At 41.9% G+C, this 21,315-nt stretch overlaps 1 protein-coding gene across 1 annotated transcript in view; it reads right to left on the reverse strand.

Annotated features, from left to right (window-relative positions):
• Window positions 1–21,315, reverse strand: part of LOC126187888 (WD repeat-containing protein 44) — a 144,925-nt gene that overhangs the window by 83,560 nt on the left and 40,050 nt on the right. The window contains exon 3 of the mRNA XM_049929242.1: window positions 20,497–20,764. Within this exon, the coding sequence (XP_049785199.1) occupies window positions 20,497–20,764 (268 nt within the window). The remainder of the gene's footprint in view (window positions 1–20,496; window positions 20,765–21,315) is intronic.

The following is a 21,315-nucleotide window of genomic DNA, read 5'->3' on the forward strand; positions in this document are numbered from 1 at the left end:
TTGCTAGCGACTACACTGATGAAGCCTTTCTCTCATTTGCCGAGAGATAGTTAGAATAGCCTTCAGCTAAGTCCATGGCTACAACCTAGCAAGGTGCCATTAACCATTTCTAGAGAGAGAGAGTCTCACTTGTATCATCAAGAACGCTGTATACAAATGATGGATTAAAGATAAGTATTCCAGCAGCTACGTACTTTTCTTTATAGCATTCATTCCGTATCCTGTTTCAGACCTCATGCAAGCCGGCGTGAGTTAACGCGTGCATTTCGGCTACTTCCGAGTGGTGTGGCTGTCTTGCTACGCCACAACACTGATTGCTCCTTAAATCAGTTCTCTGGAAAGCTCAATTGTCTGGGATATGAAGGATCATGAGTGTCAGACTGCCAATAAAAGGATCCAGGGTGCTGCCCTCAATCAGTCCTATGATTTTTTCACCTCTGGAAATAATTTATTAATGGAAACTGTGCCAACTTATGCCATGGTTCGAAGACCACATTCAGCTGTAGGTCCCACTATAAGAAGCTGGAAAAGTTACTTCAAAGGTCAGAAAAAGTCAAGGGCATACCACCACCATACAATTATGCCTCGTAAAACACTGGAGCATTCAAAGTAAATTTTGTCTTGAGAGCCTTGTGTACATAAAATAGTTCTGTACACTAACAGAACAGATAATGAATATTGTCACATTGTAACCAGAAACAAAACCAAGTCTGAAACCACTAAAGTACAACACTTAGCACTGAAACACATATATTATGAACACGACATACAGCTTGAACAGAACCGATGGTAAGAGAATGCAGCTATTGACACAAATATCAAATATTCCAGAATATACAAACATCACAAACATAGGCATTTAAAGAACCTTCCAGAAATGATACATACTAAATGACAAATAAATGCAGGTGGTGACCTGCAGCATGCCAATCAGCAATGACAACTGGTATGCCATACTGTGTGCAGCACAGCCAGTGGCACTGCTCCCTCTCCTCTACAAACAGCAACCTGCTGATCCAAAGTATCTAGATGTTGCCAGTGGTCCCCTGTAAGACAGCACTGATGGATCTTTGCATTCTGGATGTGTTGTCACATCCTCTTCATTATGGTGTGCATCAAATGCACCTCATTTCATCAAAGCTTCGCAATCACTCAGCAGTTCTTCAATTGCCTTAAATGAGAAGCCTCCATCATTTATCTTCACTTCAGGATTGTAGTAGGGCTCCATATGAAGGATATGGATGATGTGTCTGTTATTTTGTCTCCTTCATAAAGGATTATAATCCCGGAATTCTTGAGCGATGTCCGACAATTGAAAAAGGATATAATTTGGTTCAAAGTAGTTATGTGGTAATTTTTCTGATAGTCTCACTTTCCGCACAGGTTTAAAAATCCATATCAAACCTCCAGGGCTGTATCTCACAGGCTGGTGCTTGGCATTATAGCACACTTGGCATTTCTGGGCATCCAGGATATGTGACCAGTCTTCTTGTTTCTTTGGTCCAGGATACGATGTGTTTCATGTAATCATCCTGAATATCATCCATCTTAAACAGGAACAATGTATCCAGTGTCTTCCTGGCCTCGCGACCGTGCACTGGAAAGAACAATGTGAAGCTAATACTGTTTTGCTTTTCTGTGTTGTATGTGAATGTTATTCTCTCTGTCTGACACCAAAATGCATTGAGAGCATATCTGCGAATGCCTATTATAGTGTTCTGAGAAAACTTTTCATCTTCGGGTGGTAGGCAGTTGCCATCCTGGGGGTGATGTCACAACACAAAATCATCTTCGTTACCTGGTCTTAACACTTTGCCGTCTGCATGTCTCATACAAATGTATTCGCTCGGCGCCAGCAGCGCTAGTTCAGATTACTTGGCTTGTCACCGGCCGTTCTTGACATTATCGGGAGATTATAAATTGTTAAGTTTTGCTAATCTCGTCTCGTCGTTAGTTCTCATTAAGTTCACAGCCTCGTTCCCCTACCTTCATAAAATTTCGAAGATATACATACATAAATAAATACAAAATTTGTTTGTTTCATATATTTGTTTGTTTGCATTGTCTTTGGTACTTAGTACTTCTCTTTCATATGATATGCAGCAAACAGTCTCCAAGATGTAACGCAACTCCACAAGACTTGCACATTAAGCTTGTTGTTGAACATACATGGAAGTTCCTTCGCTTTGGTTTAGTCATTTCAGAAATAAGTATTAGCTGGTGTTGCTTTATGTGACCAAAAATTCTGTCAACCAGATCATGATGAGACGTACTTGATGTAGTGACAACCCCCAAGTTTTGCTCAGAAGCAGGTACATGGTCTTTTATCCATGAATCAGACACTTTCAATAAAAATCATGAAATTGGAGACTCTTGTGCTCTGTATTGAAATACTGCCATGTACGGAACACATTAAATAATGCGCAATTAGAGGTACATGCAAACCTTTTTTGACCATTTTATAGTTTTTCTGTATATGGGGTAATAATTCATATATTGGTCTACGCGATCCACTCCTTTCATGTATTTGTTGTAGTCTAATACACTTCCAGGTTTTTTTTGTAATTGTGTAATTGGTTTTTCTATATTTTCTTTGAGTGTCACTTAAAGTCGTATTATGTATTGTAGAGATCATTCATATAGTTTTAGTTTTTGAAGCTCTCCATACCTGCGCGAGTACTTCACCTTTCAGTTGATGACAAGCTTCAAACACATTGACTTCTCTGCGCTTTAATTTTTCCAGAAATACTATATTTTGCCGTATCGTTCCACAAACTCGAATTTTCTTTTCAAGTAACTTCCCTGTAAGTTCTACATGTTATAATAATTATCTATGTAGAAGTGATGATGCCACTTTCCATAAGAAGGTGTCAAAAGTTCCATCACTGTTTTTGCTAAGGACTGTCCAGCACTGCTATATATCCTCAAGGAAGAAATGTATCCCATACTCGAATAATCACACAGCACCCGAATGAGTATGCCATATTTCGTAATTTTTGACGGATTGTAAACTTTAAAATTTAACCATCCCGCCACAGTATCATTTCTTCATCAATTGAGATGTTTTGGCTTGGATTAAAGGTTTCTTTAAACTTTCTGGAAAAATAATCAATTATGAATGGCACGTTGAAAAGTCGGTTGACATTATTTGGTATATTGTTGTCAGAAAAATGTAAAAATGATAATATTTGTCTGAATTGCTTGCGGGACATCGTTTTGTGAAATATCTGTGTGTCTACCAATGGATTCGTTGATCAATAATCATCGATCCTTGCTTTTTTTACAATTCCCATAAGGATAGCATGCCCAAACCATTTTCTGAGTTTAGGTCCTGTAACGTGGGCAAATTTGGCATTTTTTAATCCAGTTTCCTTCTATTGCAATTTTGACTGTAGTACTTGTTGGTTTCATTGCTAATATATTCAAATAGATGGTTCCCAATATACAATTCTATGGTATCCTCAACACTCTGTGTATCCTTGGTAAATATATTTGGACCAGGAGATCCTTCAAATTTATTATTGGTCCTTGGTAAATGAAAGTCTGACCACTGTGCACTGTCGTCATCTTCTGATTCAACCTTGCTCAATTCTCCTTGGACGTATTTCACTATTTCCGATGATTCTGCTACACTTTCATTTTTTTTTTTTTTATATTCAATGTCTTCTTCCCACTCAGCCAAGTCATCCGAAACGTCAGACAAGACATCCGCGCATTCATCATAAATAATCGTATTGCCTCTTTCGTCTGCCGTGATGAAAGGGCACATACTTGTTGACAGGTGTAACTTATTGTTACCTAAACGAAACACCAGCAGAATGCAAAAGATACTGAAGTGCTGTCGCCGGCCACTGAGCGATACTATGCACACAACACCACTGTGTGTGTCGCCGGCATTGACAGCTATTTCGCGGACGAAACCACTGTGGTGTCGCCAGACGTTATAGTGTTAAATGAAAAACTTATCCATGATCAGAGATCATTATGCAGGGAGCCTCAAAATGATGTCTTCTACAAGGAGCCTTGTAAAATCTAGAGCTTTCACAGTTGGCACAGTTTTGATGACAGCGTAGCAGGTGAGATAGTCAATCAAGTGGAGCTGCACGTGAAATTGTTGCTCTGGAGGTAATAGTGGCAAGCAATTTCATACACTGGCTTTCCTTCCCTGAATGTCATAGTGTCCACAGTTTTCACAAATCCTACGCAATTTAATGATGAAGTGTCATGGAATAACTGCAGGATAGCTGACAGATGAGATGGGATGACGAAAAACCATTTCTGCCCATCAGATCATAATTCCTCTCGTAAAATGTTCTGTTTATTAACTGACATTTCTTCAAGGCTTCTACAGTATTCAACAATGGTGTCTCTTCCCTCAGTTCAGCAGCAAAGTCATTTAATGCAGCGATGACAGATTCTGTTCATGCTGTTGTGTTCTGCCACAGGATTCCCTAAAAGACAGCTAACATCCTTGTGTTTACGTTAATTTTTGTATACCATACTGTGACATACTCCTGAAGCCTCAGCAACCATCTTGCCAATCGACCTGACAGGTCCTTCAAGCTAGTCAGCCAGCATAGAGAATGATGGTCCAGCACAACAGTGAGTGATTTGTCAAATAAATATGGCCAGAACTTGATGACCCAAACAATTGCAAGCACTCTATCTCATTTGTAATGAGTTCCTCTTTGACTTTGAGAGTACTCTGGAAACAAAGTATCACCTTTCCATCAGCTTCCTATATCTGCACTAGAACTGCACCTATACCATTACAATGCAAGTCAATGTGAAGTTCTGTCTAGGCATTTTCATCATGAAATCTCAGGACTGGAGATGATATTGCCCCCTCCGTAATGTTCAGGGAAGATCATACCAAGAACATGTTGGTGTTTACCTGCAGCTGTTCTTGCAAGGACCATGCCTTGATGCAGGATTCCTTTATAAATCACCAGTAATATGAGAAATTCCACATCATGAATGTGCTGATGAGTCAGAAAATCTGACAGCTTTTATTGTGTTGTGGGGTCGGGGGGTCGAATCTGAGACTCCAGATGGCCAAGCGGAAGCCGGGACACACCGCGCTGTATTTTTTCAGGAGGCTGAGCAAGTTCAGGAGCGTCAAGAGGCAGTGCAGAGTGATACAGTGGTATTCGGTAACATTTCTTTATTCAGCTAATTTACAGTACTCGATACTGAAGCGTAGTGTGGGTGTGTCGTGAGTCCAGCTGCCCGCCGATGCATTTTGACTTGCACTGTGCTGCTGCCCGCGATTCTGGAGACTGCTACAGTCCCTGGTCCTCGGCGCCCTCCACCCCATTTGGCCTGTTCTGTCCAACCATGGGACGAAGGTGGATATATTGGTCACCCGTGGCCTTCGGGCCGCCAGTGCTTCCAGGACAGGACCAAACTCGAACCTACACCCTCCTGGACGCTGTACTGCTACTTGCTGCTAGTGGTGCTTGCAGGATGACAACACCCGCCGCCATCTCTGGCACTGTCGTAGCGCTGCTGTGCCTCCTGCAGCGAATGCCTCGCCCGGACCCTGGTACGCCAGGTGAAAAGCAAATGTGGCCCGTAGACTCGAGGGAGTGGAACCAAGCTCCTCCTGGACCCACTGTAGATCGCTGTCACTGCCCTCTTTCAGGCAGACCGTGCAATCTCCAATTTCCAGGCTACTGTTCCATACCGTACCGATGTTGTGTCCTCAGAGGTGGAATATAGCCCAAACAAATACACAGAAATAAAGTACAAGTTTATGCAGAATACTTATAACATTGCTGCCAGACTGGCCCCTATAAGCGCAGACCAGCACAGGTCCGTCCCGCTCGACTGGCCTGGCACATTCCGTCAAGCTAAAATTGCCCGTCTATTTGTATTGGTTTCTCCCTCACTTCTGACGTAGTGTCAGAGAGAAACAGAAACTATGGCAGGGATTCCCACAAGTCAGCCATTTACAAATTGCCACGCTTGGCTCTGACATAGTGCCCCACCTCATACATTGCAATAACTTAAAGCAATGCTGCAGTTTCCTGCCTCTTTGTTGTTCCACTCGAAACAAATTGTGAGTGAAATATCGCTGTCGCAGCTCCACGTCCACGAGTGCCATGTTTACTTTGCCTGGCCTGGTCCGCCAGCAGCCCCAGATTTCTTTGGCCAACCGTGCCTTCTTTGAATTTTGATAAAATTTCCCTTTCCCTCGACTAGGACTGACACTAGTGCAGCACACCTCCCTCTTTTCAACAAGATTCATCCTGAATAAAGATAAAACAGACGTGGCCTGTGGTTGCGCAAACATACCTTGTTCACAAAACTTACATTCTACAGAGTAAAACTGATGAGAACATCAAAACATTAACTCTACACCTATACACTGTTTACACTGGTTACCCATGCCGAAGGCAACTGATGTGTTGGCACCTCCTCCACTGGTGTATGTTTCCACATTCTCCACAAAGCTATACTCAAGAAAAATAGAAAAACAGCACACCCTGTGGCTGAAATGCTCACTGTCATTATCCTGTTGCTCCGATGCTGTTGTAACATTTGAACGTGTTCCAATACTTTATTAACCTTGATAGGTCCTCCTCGTGAATTAATAAAGGAATGCAATGTTTCCAAAAACTCTGAGTTTAGCATGGAGTTCAAATATGTCAGATTCTGCAATGGTAATATCTCCAGAACCCCTTCTGGATAAAACAACGTTCCCTGTGACAAAGTTAAAGCTGTTTCACCCGTACGTGATGCTGGATGATGGAAATGCTCCCCCACAGTCTCACAACCTGTACCGTTGATAATTATTCCACTCCCCCCAGTTGCAACCAGCTTATTTTATCCATTCTCTGATTGGTATAACAAGTGACCATCACCCATATCGGCGTAAATACCGAATATAACCAATGCCTCCCTACCTTCTGGAAGTAGGAGTGTGTCGATAACATCTCTTTCTCACAATATGAGCCAATCGTAGTTCCCAGGAACAATCCAACTTCGCATGTACTACTATAAAAAAAAAAAAAAATTGGTCGATTAGGGCAAATCATCACTCGTCCTTGCGAAGAAAAGGAACGAAACATGCCTGTACCACCCCTTTCCACTACAAGTTACTATAACGTTGTACGACATCCTCAAAAATTCCCAATAGTACACTCTGACCCTATCGATTTCTCTGAATCTCCCCCATACAATGACAAAAAAACTTGGATAATCAACAAGAAAGAAGCAACAATTATTGGACCCACCAAAATGCGAGAAAAAGAGAGAAAAAGCCACACGCACAAAAACAAAATGCAAATTATCCCCTGATACAAAAACACAAAATGTAAACACGCCATATAATATTACACATACAATAATTTACTCCCTCCGTGACCATAACGCATACGGGATGTTGTGTGTCCGCTGTTTTCCTTCCCCCGAGACCATGTCCTTCCATTTGCTTTGCCTAGCCTCTGCAATCGGGTCACTTCCTTGTAATTGAGGCTTTACTCTACTCATGTGGATAATGGATGTTTTTGTTGGCAGCTTCACTTTAACATTCACAGGTAAAGTCATGTCCATGACCTGGTATGGTACGTGCTACTTCGTCAGGAATTTTTTCGTTTTCCCCGTAGGTGTACATGGATTCGTGATTAATACCCATTGACCTACCCTGTACTGTTGTAAAGGTCCCAACCACTTATTCGGATCTTCCTGCCTCTCAAACACTTTTGCATTAGCCTTCTCTACCCTCTTCCAGGCTTCCCATATTGTTCGTGCAGATTCCCTCACTGCGTCTCCTTTAGCTCCCGATTTCGGACGTAGAACATCAAATGGCGATGGCTTCTTTCTTCCATAGACCACCTCGAACACTGACATTCCGACCCCCGAATGTATTTGTGCTATAACTTGATACCACGTATGGAAGATAAACATCCTAGTTATCATGGTTTCCATTCACATAATAACTTAGCATTTTCGAAATTGTCCTATGTACTCACTCCATTCTCCCATTCGCCTGTGGATGAAATGGACTGGTCTGTATTTTTTTTAATTCTCAATAAACGACATAACTGTGACATTAATTCGGACATGAAGCTTGTTCCCTGATCTGTAACTGTGGTATCAGCCACCCCAAACTTCAATAACCAGGTACTGACAAAAGCTTGTGCTACCGTACTTGCGTGTTGGCCTGGTATCGTGACCATGGATAAAAACCATGAAAAGTGATCAATTACTGTTAAAACATAATGATTCCCTGCTGGTGGTTTGTTGTATGGGCCACAAATATCTAGCCTGATAAACTCGAATGGTTTTGAAGCCTCTGGTAACCATTGCAATAGAATTCTTGTGTGCATCACATCCACTCACTGCACACACGGAGCACCACAATTTGCTACATATTGTTTCACATCCCTTCTCCAAGTGCGCGACCAAAATCGTACTGCTACTTGTCTTCCCATTGCTCGACGACCACCGTGCCCCAAGAGCATATGATCAGGGGCGTCCTTTAAGACTTCCTCTCTCAAACTCTTTGGTACCACTTTCAAACTCTTTGGTACCACTACCCGTGGTCTGTACCTAGTAACTCTACACAACAAATTTCCCTCCACAGTGAAATGTGGTTGAGTTCTAAAACTCTGGCACTCCTCATCCTCTGCTTTTGCCCTCTGCCATTCCATAACACTCTTACCCATTACTTCTAATGTGTCTAATTTGCGACTTAATGCATCTGCATTCTCGTATTTCTTCCCTGGCTTATGAACTACTTCAAAGTCACATTCACTTAATTTTAGAGCACACCGTGTTAATCGACTACAAGGATCCTTGAGTCCCAGTAACCATCTCAACGCTGCATGATCTGTCACAACCTTAAACTTCCTACCATAAAGGTAACAATGAAAATACTTTACTCCATATATTACAGCCAACATCTCCTTTTCCGTTGTGGAATAATTCCGCTCTGCCCTATTTAACTGTCCAGAAGCATACGCCACTGGATGCTTCTGTCCATTCACCATTTGCCTCAAAACACATCCTACTGCATCATTTGAAGTGTCACATGATAATATGAAGTTTTCTTCAAAATTCGGAAATACCAACACCAGACCAGAAACTAATCTCATCTTTAATTAATCGAAAGCTTCCTGACATTCCTCTGTCCATTGAAATTTAACCCCTTTCTTTAAAAGCTTTGTTAACAGCTCAGCTATTTTAGCAAAATCTTTTACAAATTTACAATAATATGAAAATAACTCAATATATGATTGTAATTGCTGCGTTGTATGTGGTGTCAGAAAATTCTGAACTGCCTCTGTTAACCAAGGATTGGTTTGAACCCCTTATTTACTGATTACATGACCTAAATATTTGATCTGCATCTGTGCAAAATTACATTTTTCTAAATTTAATGTCAACCTTGCCAACCGCAATCTTCAAAAGACTTATCTTAAACGTGATACATATTCTGGTGTATCCTTCGAAAATACTGTAATGTCATCTAGGTAAACCATACATGTCTTTGGTTTCAATCCCCTTAAAATCCCATCTAATAATCTCTGAAAAGTTGCTGGTGCATTCTGCAACCTGTATATACTGATAGTGTCCCCCAGGAACAGTAAAAGCTGTCTTTGCCCTATTCTCTGGCGCTACTTCAAACTGATTGTACCCATTCCGTAAATCCACTGTCGTAAAATACTTATATTGTCCCAGATTGTCCAATGTGTGTGCGATATTCAGAATCGGATATGCGTCCGAAATGGTTTTCGCATTCAGAAACCTATAATCACAAGAAAACCTGTATTTCCTTGTAGCATCCACTGACTTCTTACGTACGAGAACTACAATGCTTGACTATGGACTATCACTATGCTCTATGATTCCATCCTGTAGTAGTTGTATAAACTACTCTAGTAGCAGTTTCATATGACATGATATCCTATATGGTTTCCTAAACACTGGTGTATTATCCTTCTTTGGTATGTGATGGTTCGTAATCGGTGTTGCTGGTAACCTACCCTCCGTTCCGAATAAATCGCTAAATGTCAATAATAATTCCTCCAATGCGATCCTGTCGTATCCCTGCAAATCCTCTAATTTTCCCCTTAATTGCGCTGCATCGACGTTTTGCTTATGGCTTGCCTCTAAATCCTACCTATCGAGGTCATCTTCATCAAAAACCCCCAATGTGGCAAATAACAACCCTTTCAACGAGCTAAAATCCGCTCTACTGAAGTTATCTGTACTTACAGAAAGTCTATAATCTCCTTCCACTTAACTTGCGTGAGCTAAACTCCTCTGCACAAAACAGTGCGCATTATCAAACTCCTCATTACTCGAGAGTGGCTCCACCATGTACAAAGTATCCTTTGGTAAGACAGTATTTATTGAAACCCAAACTATCTTCCCTGTACCCGCCGGTATGTATCCTGCTGATCAATCTTTAATGAATCCGTTTGCAGTTTAGCTGGCGTCACCTTCATGTTAAGTGCGCCTTGCGACATTTACCCATTTGCAAACGTTTCCCCCATGTGAAACACCGTTCCACTGAGTTCCACTGTTTGTTGCCAAAGATCTATCTTCGCACTATCGTCTTTCAAGGAAGTCCAGTCCGAGAATCACCGAATACCCCTCACCCACACATGGTAACACCTCTACCTGCTTACTAAACTTAGTTCCTGCGATCATGAATTGAAATACCATCGTACCCAAAAGACTCCACTTTTTTATCTCCCACCCCACCCAAACCTATAATGTGGTGGCTCAAGCCTTCTCCTGCTAACTAGGTCCAGACTAATAACAGACATGTGTGCCCCCGTGTCAACCAGAAACCTTTGTTCCCTTCCATTCACCAAGCCTAATAACCAGCATTCTGTCTGTGCACCTACAAGTGCCTTACCTAATTTCACTGGGACTGTTCTCCTATGGCTGAAGCAATCGCATTCTCATTTAACGGCTGCCGCCGCCGAAGTTCCCCTCTATTTTTACTCATGCAGTTCACTTTCCGGTGACCCATTTTCCCCTTGTGAGTAACACCACAACTGATGCTGACATTGCCTCCTAATGTGCCCTACCTGGTCACAACAAAAACACTTAATTTACACTGCCAGGGCTCCATACTCCACCCCTTGCTTCGTCGTATAATCTACCTCCTCTAAGTATGTGGCAATCCTTAGAGCCGCCGCAGGATCACTGGGCTTCTCCATTCTCACCCAACGTGACATCTCCAGCGGTGCTCCCCACAAAAACACATGTAACATCCTGTTCTCGGCCTCTTGTAACATCACTTTATTAGTCTCCCCATTCTGTGACAGTTCGAATGTTTGTGCATTCAGTTTTTGAATCCTGTCTGAGAAAACCTCCACAGTCTCATTTCTCCTCATAACTAACGCACTAAATCTTTCACGAAAAAACATGGTACTATTTTATTTTTGGTACCTCTGGCGTAACTCAGCCTCAAGCTCTGAAAACGTCCCACATTGTTCAACGTTTCATGGTACAATATATACAACTTGGCCTCCCCTATTAAGCGTAACTTCGCCACTCTCAACATTACAACATCCAACCACCCATTGGCCTCAGCCATTGTGATAATGTCAAATACCGACAAATCCTCCGTTGCTTTACCTGAAAAGGGGTTAATCAATGCCGCGATTGCCAGGTCAATCGGTCTATGACACTCCACGACTTGTAATTTACTTTCACCCGATGTCCCTTCCCCTACTCGCAATGCCGCAAATCTCCCTGCTAATTCTTCATATTTTTATTTTCCACTTCTCCTCGCCTCTGACAATACCCGAATTTGCTCTGTTAGAGTGGCTACAGCTTCTGCTTTCCCCCATTTCCCCTGAATCCAGATAAATCTACAGGCCCCTCTGGCCTTACAAAAGACACCTGTAAAAAGTCCATCCTAATTAACAAAAGACTGACACATAAACCATAAGTCAAACGTCACTCACCCATCCATCCACATCCTGCTCATGTGCAGGTGAACAGTCCTGCTTTCCTCCCTATACTGGTATGGACGAACACCTCCCGAATGACAAGACGCAACAAGAAGTGCATGACCACCCATCACGAATGCAACCAAACACCTCAACTACCCCTCTACACACCACAATGCTACTTGCTTGACGTAAGATGTGGGAGTGGAAATCTGGTACTACCGTTGTAACCAGCACCACTTCCGACACCACTGTTGTATTTTGTCAAGAGGCCAAGCAAGTTTAAGAGGGTCAAGGGGCAGTGCAGAGTGATACAGCGGTATTCAGTAACATTTCTTTATTCAGCTAATTTACAGCACTCGATAGTGAAGCATAGTGTCGGCGTGCCGCCTACACGTTGTGCCCCGAGTCCAGCTGGCTCAGCAGACTCCTGGTATGTCGAAGCCGCTGCAGCCGTCATCAACGCCACTCTGCTCGAAGTTGGTCGCACTCTCCCCGGTCGCCGCCTGCCAATGTGTTGAGACTTGCACCGCGCTGCTGCCTGCGATTCTGGAGACTGCTACAGTCTCTAGTCCTCGCCGCCCTCTGGCCCATCTGGTCACCAGCGACCTTTGGGCGCCACTGCTTCCATGACAGGACCAGATTCGGACCCACACCCTCCTGGACGCTGTGCTGCAACTTGCTGCTAGTGGTGCTTGTCAAATGGCAACACTCGCCACTCTGGTGCTGTCGCAGCGCTGCGGCGCCTCCCGCAGCACATGCCTCGCCCAGACCCCGGTACGCCAGGTGAAAAGCAAATGTGGCCCGTAGACTCAAGTTGAACCAAGCCCCTCCTGGACCTGCTGTAGGTCGCTGTCACTGCCCCCTTTCAGGCAGACCGTGCAATCTCCAATTTCCAGGCTACCGTTCCGTCCCACCCCGGTGTTGTGTCCTCAGAGGTGGAATATAGCCCGAACAAATACACAGAAATAAAGTACAAGTTTATGCAGAATACTTATAACATTGCTGCCAGACTGGCCCCTATAAGCGCAGACCAGCACAGGTCCGTCCCGCTCGACTGACCAGGCACATTCCGTCAAGCTAAAATTGCCCGTCTATTTGTATTGGTTTCTCCCTCACTTCTGACGTAGTGTCAGAGAGAAACAGAAACTATGGCAGGGATTCCCACAAGTCAGCCATTTACAAATTGCCACGCTTGGCTCTGACATAGTGCCCCACCTCATACATTGCAATAACTTAAAGCAATGCTGCAGTTTCCTGCCTCTTTGTTGTTCCACTCGAAACAAATTGTGCGTGCAATACCGCTGTCGCAGCTCCACGTCCATGAGTGCCAAGTTTACTTTGCCTGGCCTGGTCCGCCAGCAGCCCCAGATTTCTTTGGCCAACCATGACTTCTTTGAATTTTGATAAAATTTCCCTTTCCCTCGACTAGGAATGACATTAGCGCAGCAATTTTCTCTGGATCAGCACAAGCTCCTTCACCATTCACTAGGCTCCATAAGATTTTTTATTTCTTGGATGGCGATGAGGAAATTTTTTGGACACGGGAGGAGATATGCAATCTGAACACAGTTCATCACTGCTTTCATGTGGCTTAGATGTTGTTCTAGTTATCTTTGAAAAAATGACAGATCGTCCATACAGCAAAGACATGTCACTCATTTAAGCTGTCAAAGCAGTTTGTCCATCATACACTAAGGTGGCTGGAATGTTACAGAGTCGAAACAGTGAAACTGTAGACTCGCAGAGGCTGCCAGGAGTTATGAAGGCCATCTCTTCCCAGTCAACCTCATCAACCTCAATTTGACAGTAGCCTGTGTGTATGTCCAATGTTGAGAAACACTCTGCTCCTCTAAGACAGTCTAGGATGTCAACAATGCGCAACAGTGGGCGAACATTTTTCTTCATTATTTTGTTCAGTCATCTGTAGAAAATGCAGAAATGCCATGTGCCATCCTTTTCCTTTACAAGGACCACAGGAGAGGGCCAAGGACACACTGAAGATTCAATGATGTCATCTTGCACCATCTCTCCACCTTCTTCCAGTTTATATGCCACTCAGATGGTGACACCCTGTACAAATGCTGGATAAATAGTGTATGATTAGCAGTGTTGGTACAGTATTTTACCTTTTTTACCATTTCCCACTTAGCCTGGCACTTCTCCATTCCGGATTTAATGGCATCTGCAAATTGGCACAGAACAGCTAACAGCTGCCAACATTGTTCTGCAGTCGGGCCACATCCTATTGGCACTTCGATAGTAGCTTCCTTTCCTGCGTTGCCTGTGGTGGTAGTGGAGCACAATTCTTTGTTGATGGCATTAATCTGCCTATCTTGGATTGGTTCGGCTGAACCTATGCACACACCTTTGATGATGAGCTGTGCTTTCTCATGACAATTAGTGATCTAGGGTTTTCCTGGACCACCTAAAATGTTTATCATCATTGCTGGTAAGTGATTTTTTATGAGCCTCAGTAGCTTTTGGCAACTGACAAAATCTTCACAGTTTAACTGAACATCTGGACTGACGACCACAACTGATCTCGTTGATAATGGTGGAATAACAAAGTCTTCAATGGCACACAATTGCACAGACCAGTGTTTGTTATATATGGTACAGCTTCATCACTCTGAAGCTCTCATCTTCCAGAATATACGACTAGTGACGAATGCAACAAGTCCCGCCTGAGAATAACCTTATGACTACATTATGAGAAAATGACAAATTCAAAGGGCAGTGTTCTGTCATACATAGTTATTCTTACAATACATGTTCCTGTTGACTGAAAGTACTTCCCATTTGCATCTTTCAGCACAACCACTTTCACTTTTATATCACTTAACACAGTCTTCTTTAGCTGGTGATGATAAGCATTTGACATTACAGAAAAGCAAGTCTGAGCCGACTAATGTCGGGACAGGTTAGCTGTCAATGACCATGTCACTGAGATTTCATGACATCTTAGTGACTCATCCATGGAGGAATTTCATCTGTGGTGACCTCACATTGACAGATCATCACCTCACTTAGTTTTCTTGAATTCAGTAGTAAAGCAAGCTACTGGTACCTTTGTGGAGGAATGGATGTGGTGTGTAGGGGAGTGATCTCATCCATGGTATGGTGATAGGCTTTGTCTCACAGGTTGACTGTAATTGTCTGTGCTTGACTGCGTTACTGGAACTGCTGTGATTGTTGGCATCTGGCAGCATAGTAGTTCCCAAAAACCCTCTTCTTTCTCTGCAATAGTATACAATGTGTCCAGGGCATCCATAGTAGAAACATACTGGTGTGCTGTAACATCGCCTTTGCTATGCAAACCATTGAAAGTTTTACCTCCCATCAGTTCACCACAATACCACAGTGCAGAAAATGTGTTTCCTAAGAATATTGTTGCATTACTGATCACAATTCTTGTAACTTCTATAATTCAGCATGCAGGTACATTGTACCTCACAAAAGGTGTGAATTTTACAGACTTTTAGTATGATGTATGTAGAGCTATGTAGTGTAAAATTCTAGATTGTAACCTCAAGAACCCTGTGCTAACTTGAGGAGAGCCAAAAAAACTGGGAAAGTATGACACACACTCATTTTTATGTGTAATTTTTTTCCCTTACACCCTACAACAAAACGCACCCTTTCTTGTACAGTGTAAAATTATCCTGAATTTGCACTGATTGAACGTAATTTTACACCTCATACTTACTAAGACAAAGAGCTTCAGAGAAATGGTAAAATTCTCAAATTAACAAAAAGAACTACAAAAAGGACAGGTTAGTGGTTTATAATTCTAACTGTATAATTTTTTTACAGGTTTAATGGTAGTTGCATCCAACAGTCAAAGCTCAAGATCCAGAACCCCCTCTCTCTCTACCCTCAATGAGGTATAGGTATGTAACTACATAGACAACCAATTTCTGATTTATACAAAAAAAAAAAAAAAAAAAAAAAAAAAAAAAAAAATCCCCATTATACCTAATAAAATGTCATTTCTTAATAGCTAAATGTATATTTAAAGAATGAAAGTTACTATAAGCGAAAAAAAAAACATTTAACAGGATACAGAATTGCACAACAAAATTAATGCCTTAACCTCCTTAGTCCATATTGCAAGTCAAATAGGATATCAACTTCTTCCTCCTCAGCAATGGCAATGGCAGTTATGGTTTTGCTATTGCTGTAATCCCCTTCCAGCATCCTCCTCGTATATGTTCAACTGGGGAAAGGCCACAACAAGGTTTGAAAATGACAGAGCACCAGAGCCATAATGTTTTGCAGCTGTAGGCCCTGTGCTACATCCCTTCACACATTTGCAAAAATCATTTTCACAATGAATCGGCAGCTACATTTTTCATTGTTACAGGAATCGGCCCTCCTCTTTTTGCGTTCAGCCAAAACTGATGAAATCTTTTTGTTTACCCAGCCATGCCTGTGCTTTTAGGTTTGAAAAGAATGGCACTGGGTGACTTGGTGAGTAGGTGGCAATCTCACAAGTTGGAATTCGAGTTCTGCCACTAATTGACCATTGTGGCTGTTCATGTGTAAACACATAATGTCACAAGAAATCTTTCCCCTGCTTCAGAAATTTGGCAAGCAGTTGTGGTTGTCTACTTGTAAATACCAAGTCAGACAAGAACAGTTTTTCTCACAAATGGCACTAACTTTCTTTCCTTGTTCTAATAGGATTGAAGTAGTATGAAGGGGAAGAATATTCTGTGGATTGAACCTGCATGGTGCTGATGAATACAAAACACTGAGAGAATTATAACATCACATCAGTACCTTTTATCGCCTGCTTAACCACAATATCCTTTAGCAGCCATTTCAGTCACCAACATCAAAATGGAGCTGCTTCTGTTGGTGTGTTGCATAAAAAGTTTTCTTGTGATACTGTTAACAACTGTTGTGAATGAGTTAAAAAACTAAAAAATAAAAAAGGTAACTGCTGCATATCTGTACACCCGAAGGTTCATTTCTTCTCGTATCATAGTTAACGCTGCACGCAGTGCGGACTTTGTGTCCCTGCTGCTATGAGCTTCAAAGAAATTATGCACTGGAAAGGGTGCAAGGGCAAATTTGAACAATTTTGTCAGATTACATCAGATTGCCTCTTTGGAGGAGTTCAGATCTACAAATTTCCCCCCCCCCCCCCCCCCACACCATTTTCTTCATGTAGTTGATGTCAATTTCTCGAGCTAAATGACAATTCACTTCTTCATGACCATTTGCTCCTGTGTTGACACCATTTACTTAGTCTCAAAGAATAACAGATGTTCAAAGAACCATGCACTCAATTTATCAATATAAAGATATCTCTGGTTGCACAAGAAGACATTACATCTAGGTGTCATTCAGACGTTCCTGAATGTACCTCGGGGAACATCTTGCATTTGTTCACAGATGAGCTCATCGAGACAGCACACTATCTGTTATGCTGCTACTATCAGTCAGCCCTCCGAAACTCTTCAATGCTGTCAATAGGACCTGTCCTGTTGTCATGCATGATCAGACATCTGGTCAGAATTTTCCAAAACAACGAATAATGAATTAATCCTAAGCCATGAATTCGTCAAATTTCTAAGAATCTATTTTGTCTTTTAGGCTGATCATGTCCTGGCAGTACAGACACACACTCTCAGCATGCTGTTGTTGTGGTCTTCAGTCCTGAGACTGGTTTGATCAGCTCTCCATGCTACTCTATCCTGTGCAAGCTTCTTCACATCCCAGTAACTACTGCAACCTACATCCTTCTGAATCTGCTTAGTGTATTCATCTCTTGGTCTCCCTCTACGATTTTTACCCCCCACGCTGCCCTCCCATACTAAATTGGTGATCCCTTGATGCCTCAGAACATGTCCTACCAACCAATCCCTTCTTCTAGTCAAGTTGTGCCACAAATTTCTCTTCTCCCTAACCCTATTCAATACCTCCTCATTAGTTATGTGATCTACCCACCTAATCTTCAGCATTCTTCTGTAGCACCACATTTCGAAAGCTTCTATGCTCTTCTTGTCTAAACTATTTATCGTCCATATTTCACTTCCATACATGGCTACACTCCATACAAATACTTTCAGAAACGACTTCCTGACACTTAAATCTATACTCGATGTTAACAAATTTCTCTTCTTCAGAAACGCTTTCCTTGCCATTGCCAGTCTACATTTTATATCCTCTCTACTTCGACCATCATCAGTTATTTTGCTCCCCAAATAGCAAAACTCCCTTACTACTTTAAGTGTCTCATTTCCTAATCTAATTCCCTCAGCATCACCCGATTTAATTCGACTACATTCCATTATCCTCGTTTTGCTTTTGTCGATGTTCATCTTATACCCTCCTTTCAAGACACTGCCCATTCCATTCAACTGCTCTTCAAAGTCCTTTGCTGTCTCTGACAGAATTACAATGTCATCGGCAAACCTCAAAGTTTTTATTTCTGCTCCATGGACTTTAATACCTACTCCGAATTTTTCTTTTGTTTCCTTTACTGCTTGCTCAATATACAGATTGAATAACATCGGGGACAGGCTACAACCCTGTCTCACTCCCTTCCCAACCACTGCTTCCCTTTCGTGTCCCTCGACTCTTATAACTGCCATCTGGTTTCTGTACAAATTGTAAATAGCCATTCGCTCCCTGTATTTTACCCCTGCCACCTTCAGAATTTGAGAGAGAGTATTCCAGTCAACATTGTCAAAAGCTTTCTCTAAGTCTACAAATGCTAGAAACGTAGGTTTGCCTTTCCTTAATCTAGCTTCTAAGGTAAGTCGTAAGGTCAGTATTGCCTCATGTGTTCCAATATTTCTACAGAATCCAAACTGATCTTCCCCGAGGTCGGCTTCTACTAGTTTTTCCATTCGTCTGTAAAGAATTCGCGTTAGTATTTTGCAGCCGTGACTTATTAAACTGATAGTTCGGTAATTTTCACATCTGTCAACTCCTGCTTTCTTTGGGATTGGAATTATTATATTCTTCTTGAAGTCTGGGGGTATTTCGCCTGTCTCGTATCTTGCTCACCAGATGTTTCAACTCAGGTCTTTCAGTGCTCTGTCAAACTCTTCACTCAGTATCATATCTCCCATTTCATCTTCATCTACATCCTCTTCCATTTCCATAATATTGTCCTCAAGTACATCACCCTTGTATAGACCCTTTATATACTCCTTCCACCTTTCTGCTTTCCCTTCTTTGCTTAAAACTAGGTTTCCATCTGAGCTCTTGATATTCATGCAAGTGGTTCTCCTTTCTCCAAAGGTCTCTTTAATTTTCCTGTAGGCAGTATCTATCTTACCCCTGGTGAGAGAAGCCTCTACATCCTTACATTTGTCCTCTAGCCATCCCTGCTTAGCCATTTTTCACTTCCTGTCGATCTCATTTTTGAGGCATTTGTATTCCTTTTTGCCTGCTTCATTTATATGAATTTTTTATATTTTCTCCTTTCATCAATTAAATTCAATATTTCTTCTGTCACCCAAGGATTTCTACTAGCCCTCGTCTTTTTACCTACTTGATCCTCTGCTGCCTTCACTACTTCATCCCTCAGAGCTACCCATTCTTCTTCTACTGTATTTCCTTCCCCTATTCTTGTCAATCGTTCCCTAATGCTCTCCCTGAAACTGTGTACAATCTCTGGTTTAGTCAGTTTATCCAGGTCCCATCCCCTTAAATTCCCACCTTTTTGCAGTTTCTTCAGTTTTAATCTACAGTTCATAACCAATAGATTGTGGTCAGAGTCCATATCTGCCCCTGGAAATGTCTTACAATTTAAAACCTGGTTCCTAAATCTCTGTCTTACCATTATACAATCTATCTGAAACCTGCAATCTCTTGGGCAGTCAGTCTTCGATTGGTACACACAATTTCACTGACATTCCTGACACGAGTGTCGTCAGTAGAGATCAAAGGGCGTCCTGAATTAGGGTCATTCTTAACTTCCATCTGGCCATTTTTAAACCATGTGAATCATTTGTAGCACTGAATATGGCTTAAATACTCTTCACCGTAGGCTTCCTGCATCATTTGGTGTGTATCTGTAAAAGTTTTCTCGAGTTTCACACAAAACTTAAATCAGACGCATTGCTTTCTCTAACTCTGCCATCTCGGAATTCGCAAACTATGCGACAACATTCTACTCAATACAGCACTGAACAATAACTAACAGGCATACAACGATGACACTTCCACCAGTTAGATATTAAGCACAGGTGTGTGTAGGGATAACAACTACATTTCGCTTCAACACACCATTGGCGAGAAATTATGTATGTTCCAGAATTTTTTGAACAGACCTTATACTTAGAAGCATATTTTTATCTTTCATAAAACTGGTTGCACATAGAAGTAAATAAAACCATCGAGTGTCTTCCAGGAAGTATTACACTGTCCATGTGGTATTGCCACATAGGAACAAAGCTAAATTTTAAATAGATCAAAATTTGCATAAGTTTAAAGTGTTACATAGTGATTTACACATCAGAATCTACCCAACGATTTTTTATTGAAACTAGTTTCCTAAACAAAAGGGTTAAAAATGCATTAATTTTCTACTTCTTGAATGTATGTTAGAACTTACCAGTAGCATCAACAAAGCCAGCCAATATCCGACCAACACGTCCCAGTGAAGTCATGCTTTGTAGGCTCAAAGCATCATGCTCTATAATACGAAAAGGATGAAGAGTTTTGGGGGGAACAGCAAAAACTCCTTCAATTGATGATGTCTGGCTGTCTGGTGGAGAAGTATTGCTCGGCCCAATATCTTCATCTTCTGTTTGCATTCTCTGGCGGAGTTCTCTAAAGCGTTTTCGTCCTTGGTGGCTTTCAAGCACTTTCCTTTCAAGATCCTGATAAAATATGCAAATAAAAAGGCAATAGTTACTGTACCTAACATTAAACAAGGCATATAGTTAATTAGTCATTAAAGCTTTCTTTCTATCAAAAATTTTATATGGTTCCAGATAAAACACAAACTGACCACAGGACTTTGCCTAGATCAGGTTTCCACCACAGGAACAGAAAAAAAAAAAAAAATCTGACCTGCCATAGCCAAACGAGGCAGCCAAACGAGGCAGCCAAACGAGGCAGCCAAACGAGGCAGCCAAACGAGGCAGCCAAACGAAGTAGCCAAACGAAGTAGCCAAACGAAGTAGTTGTTTTCTCAGATACAGTAGTAAGTGGACAATGTTTTAAAATTAACCCTCTTTGTTGATAAATGTGGTTGCTTATCTGCTAACCTACCAGCTGTCCTCTTTCATTTCTGCTACCAGGCACGCACTTCCCCACCAGTGACTCACGCACGGGCACAGGCACGGGGACGGATAATGATGTTCTCACCAGCTTCAGCTCAGTCACTCAGTCGAACTCTCTCGGTGCTGTCAGAGCAGGTCACGTTTAA

This window comes from Schistocerca cancellata, chromosome 1 (assembly GCF_023864275.1).
Source record: "Schistocerca cancellata isolate TAMUIC-IGC-003103 chromosome 1, iqSchCanc2.1, whole genome shotgun sequence".
NCBI lineage: Eukaryota > Metazoa > Arthropoda > Insecta > Orthoptera > Acrididae > Schistocerca > Schistocerca cancellata.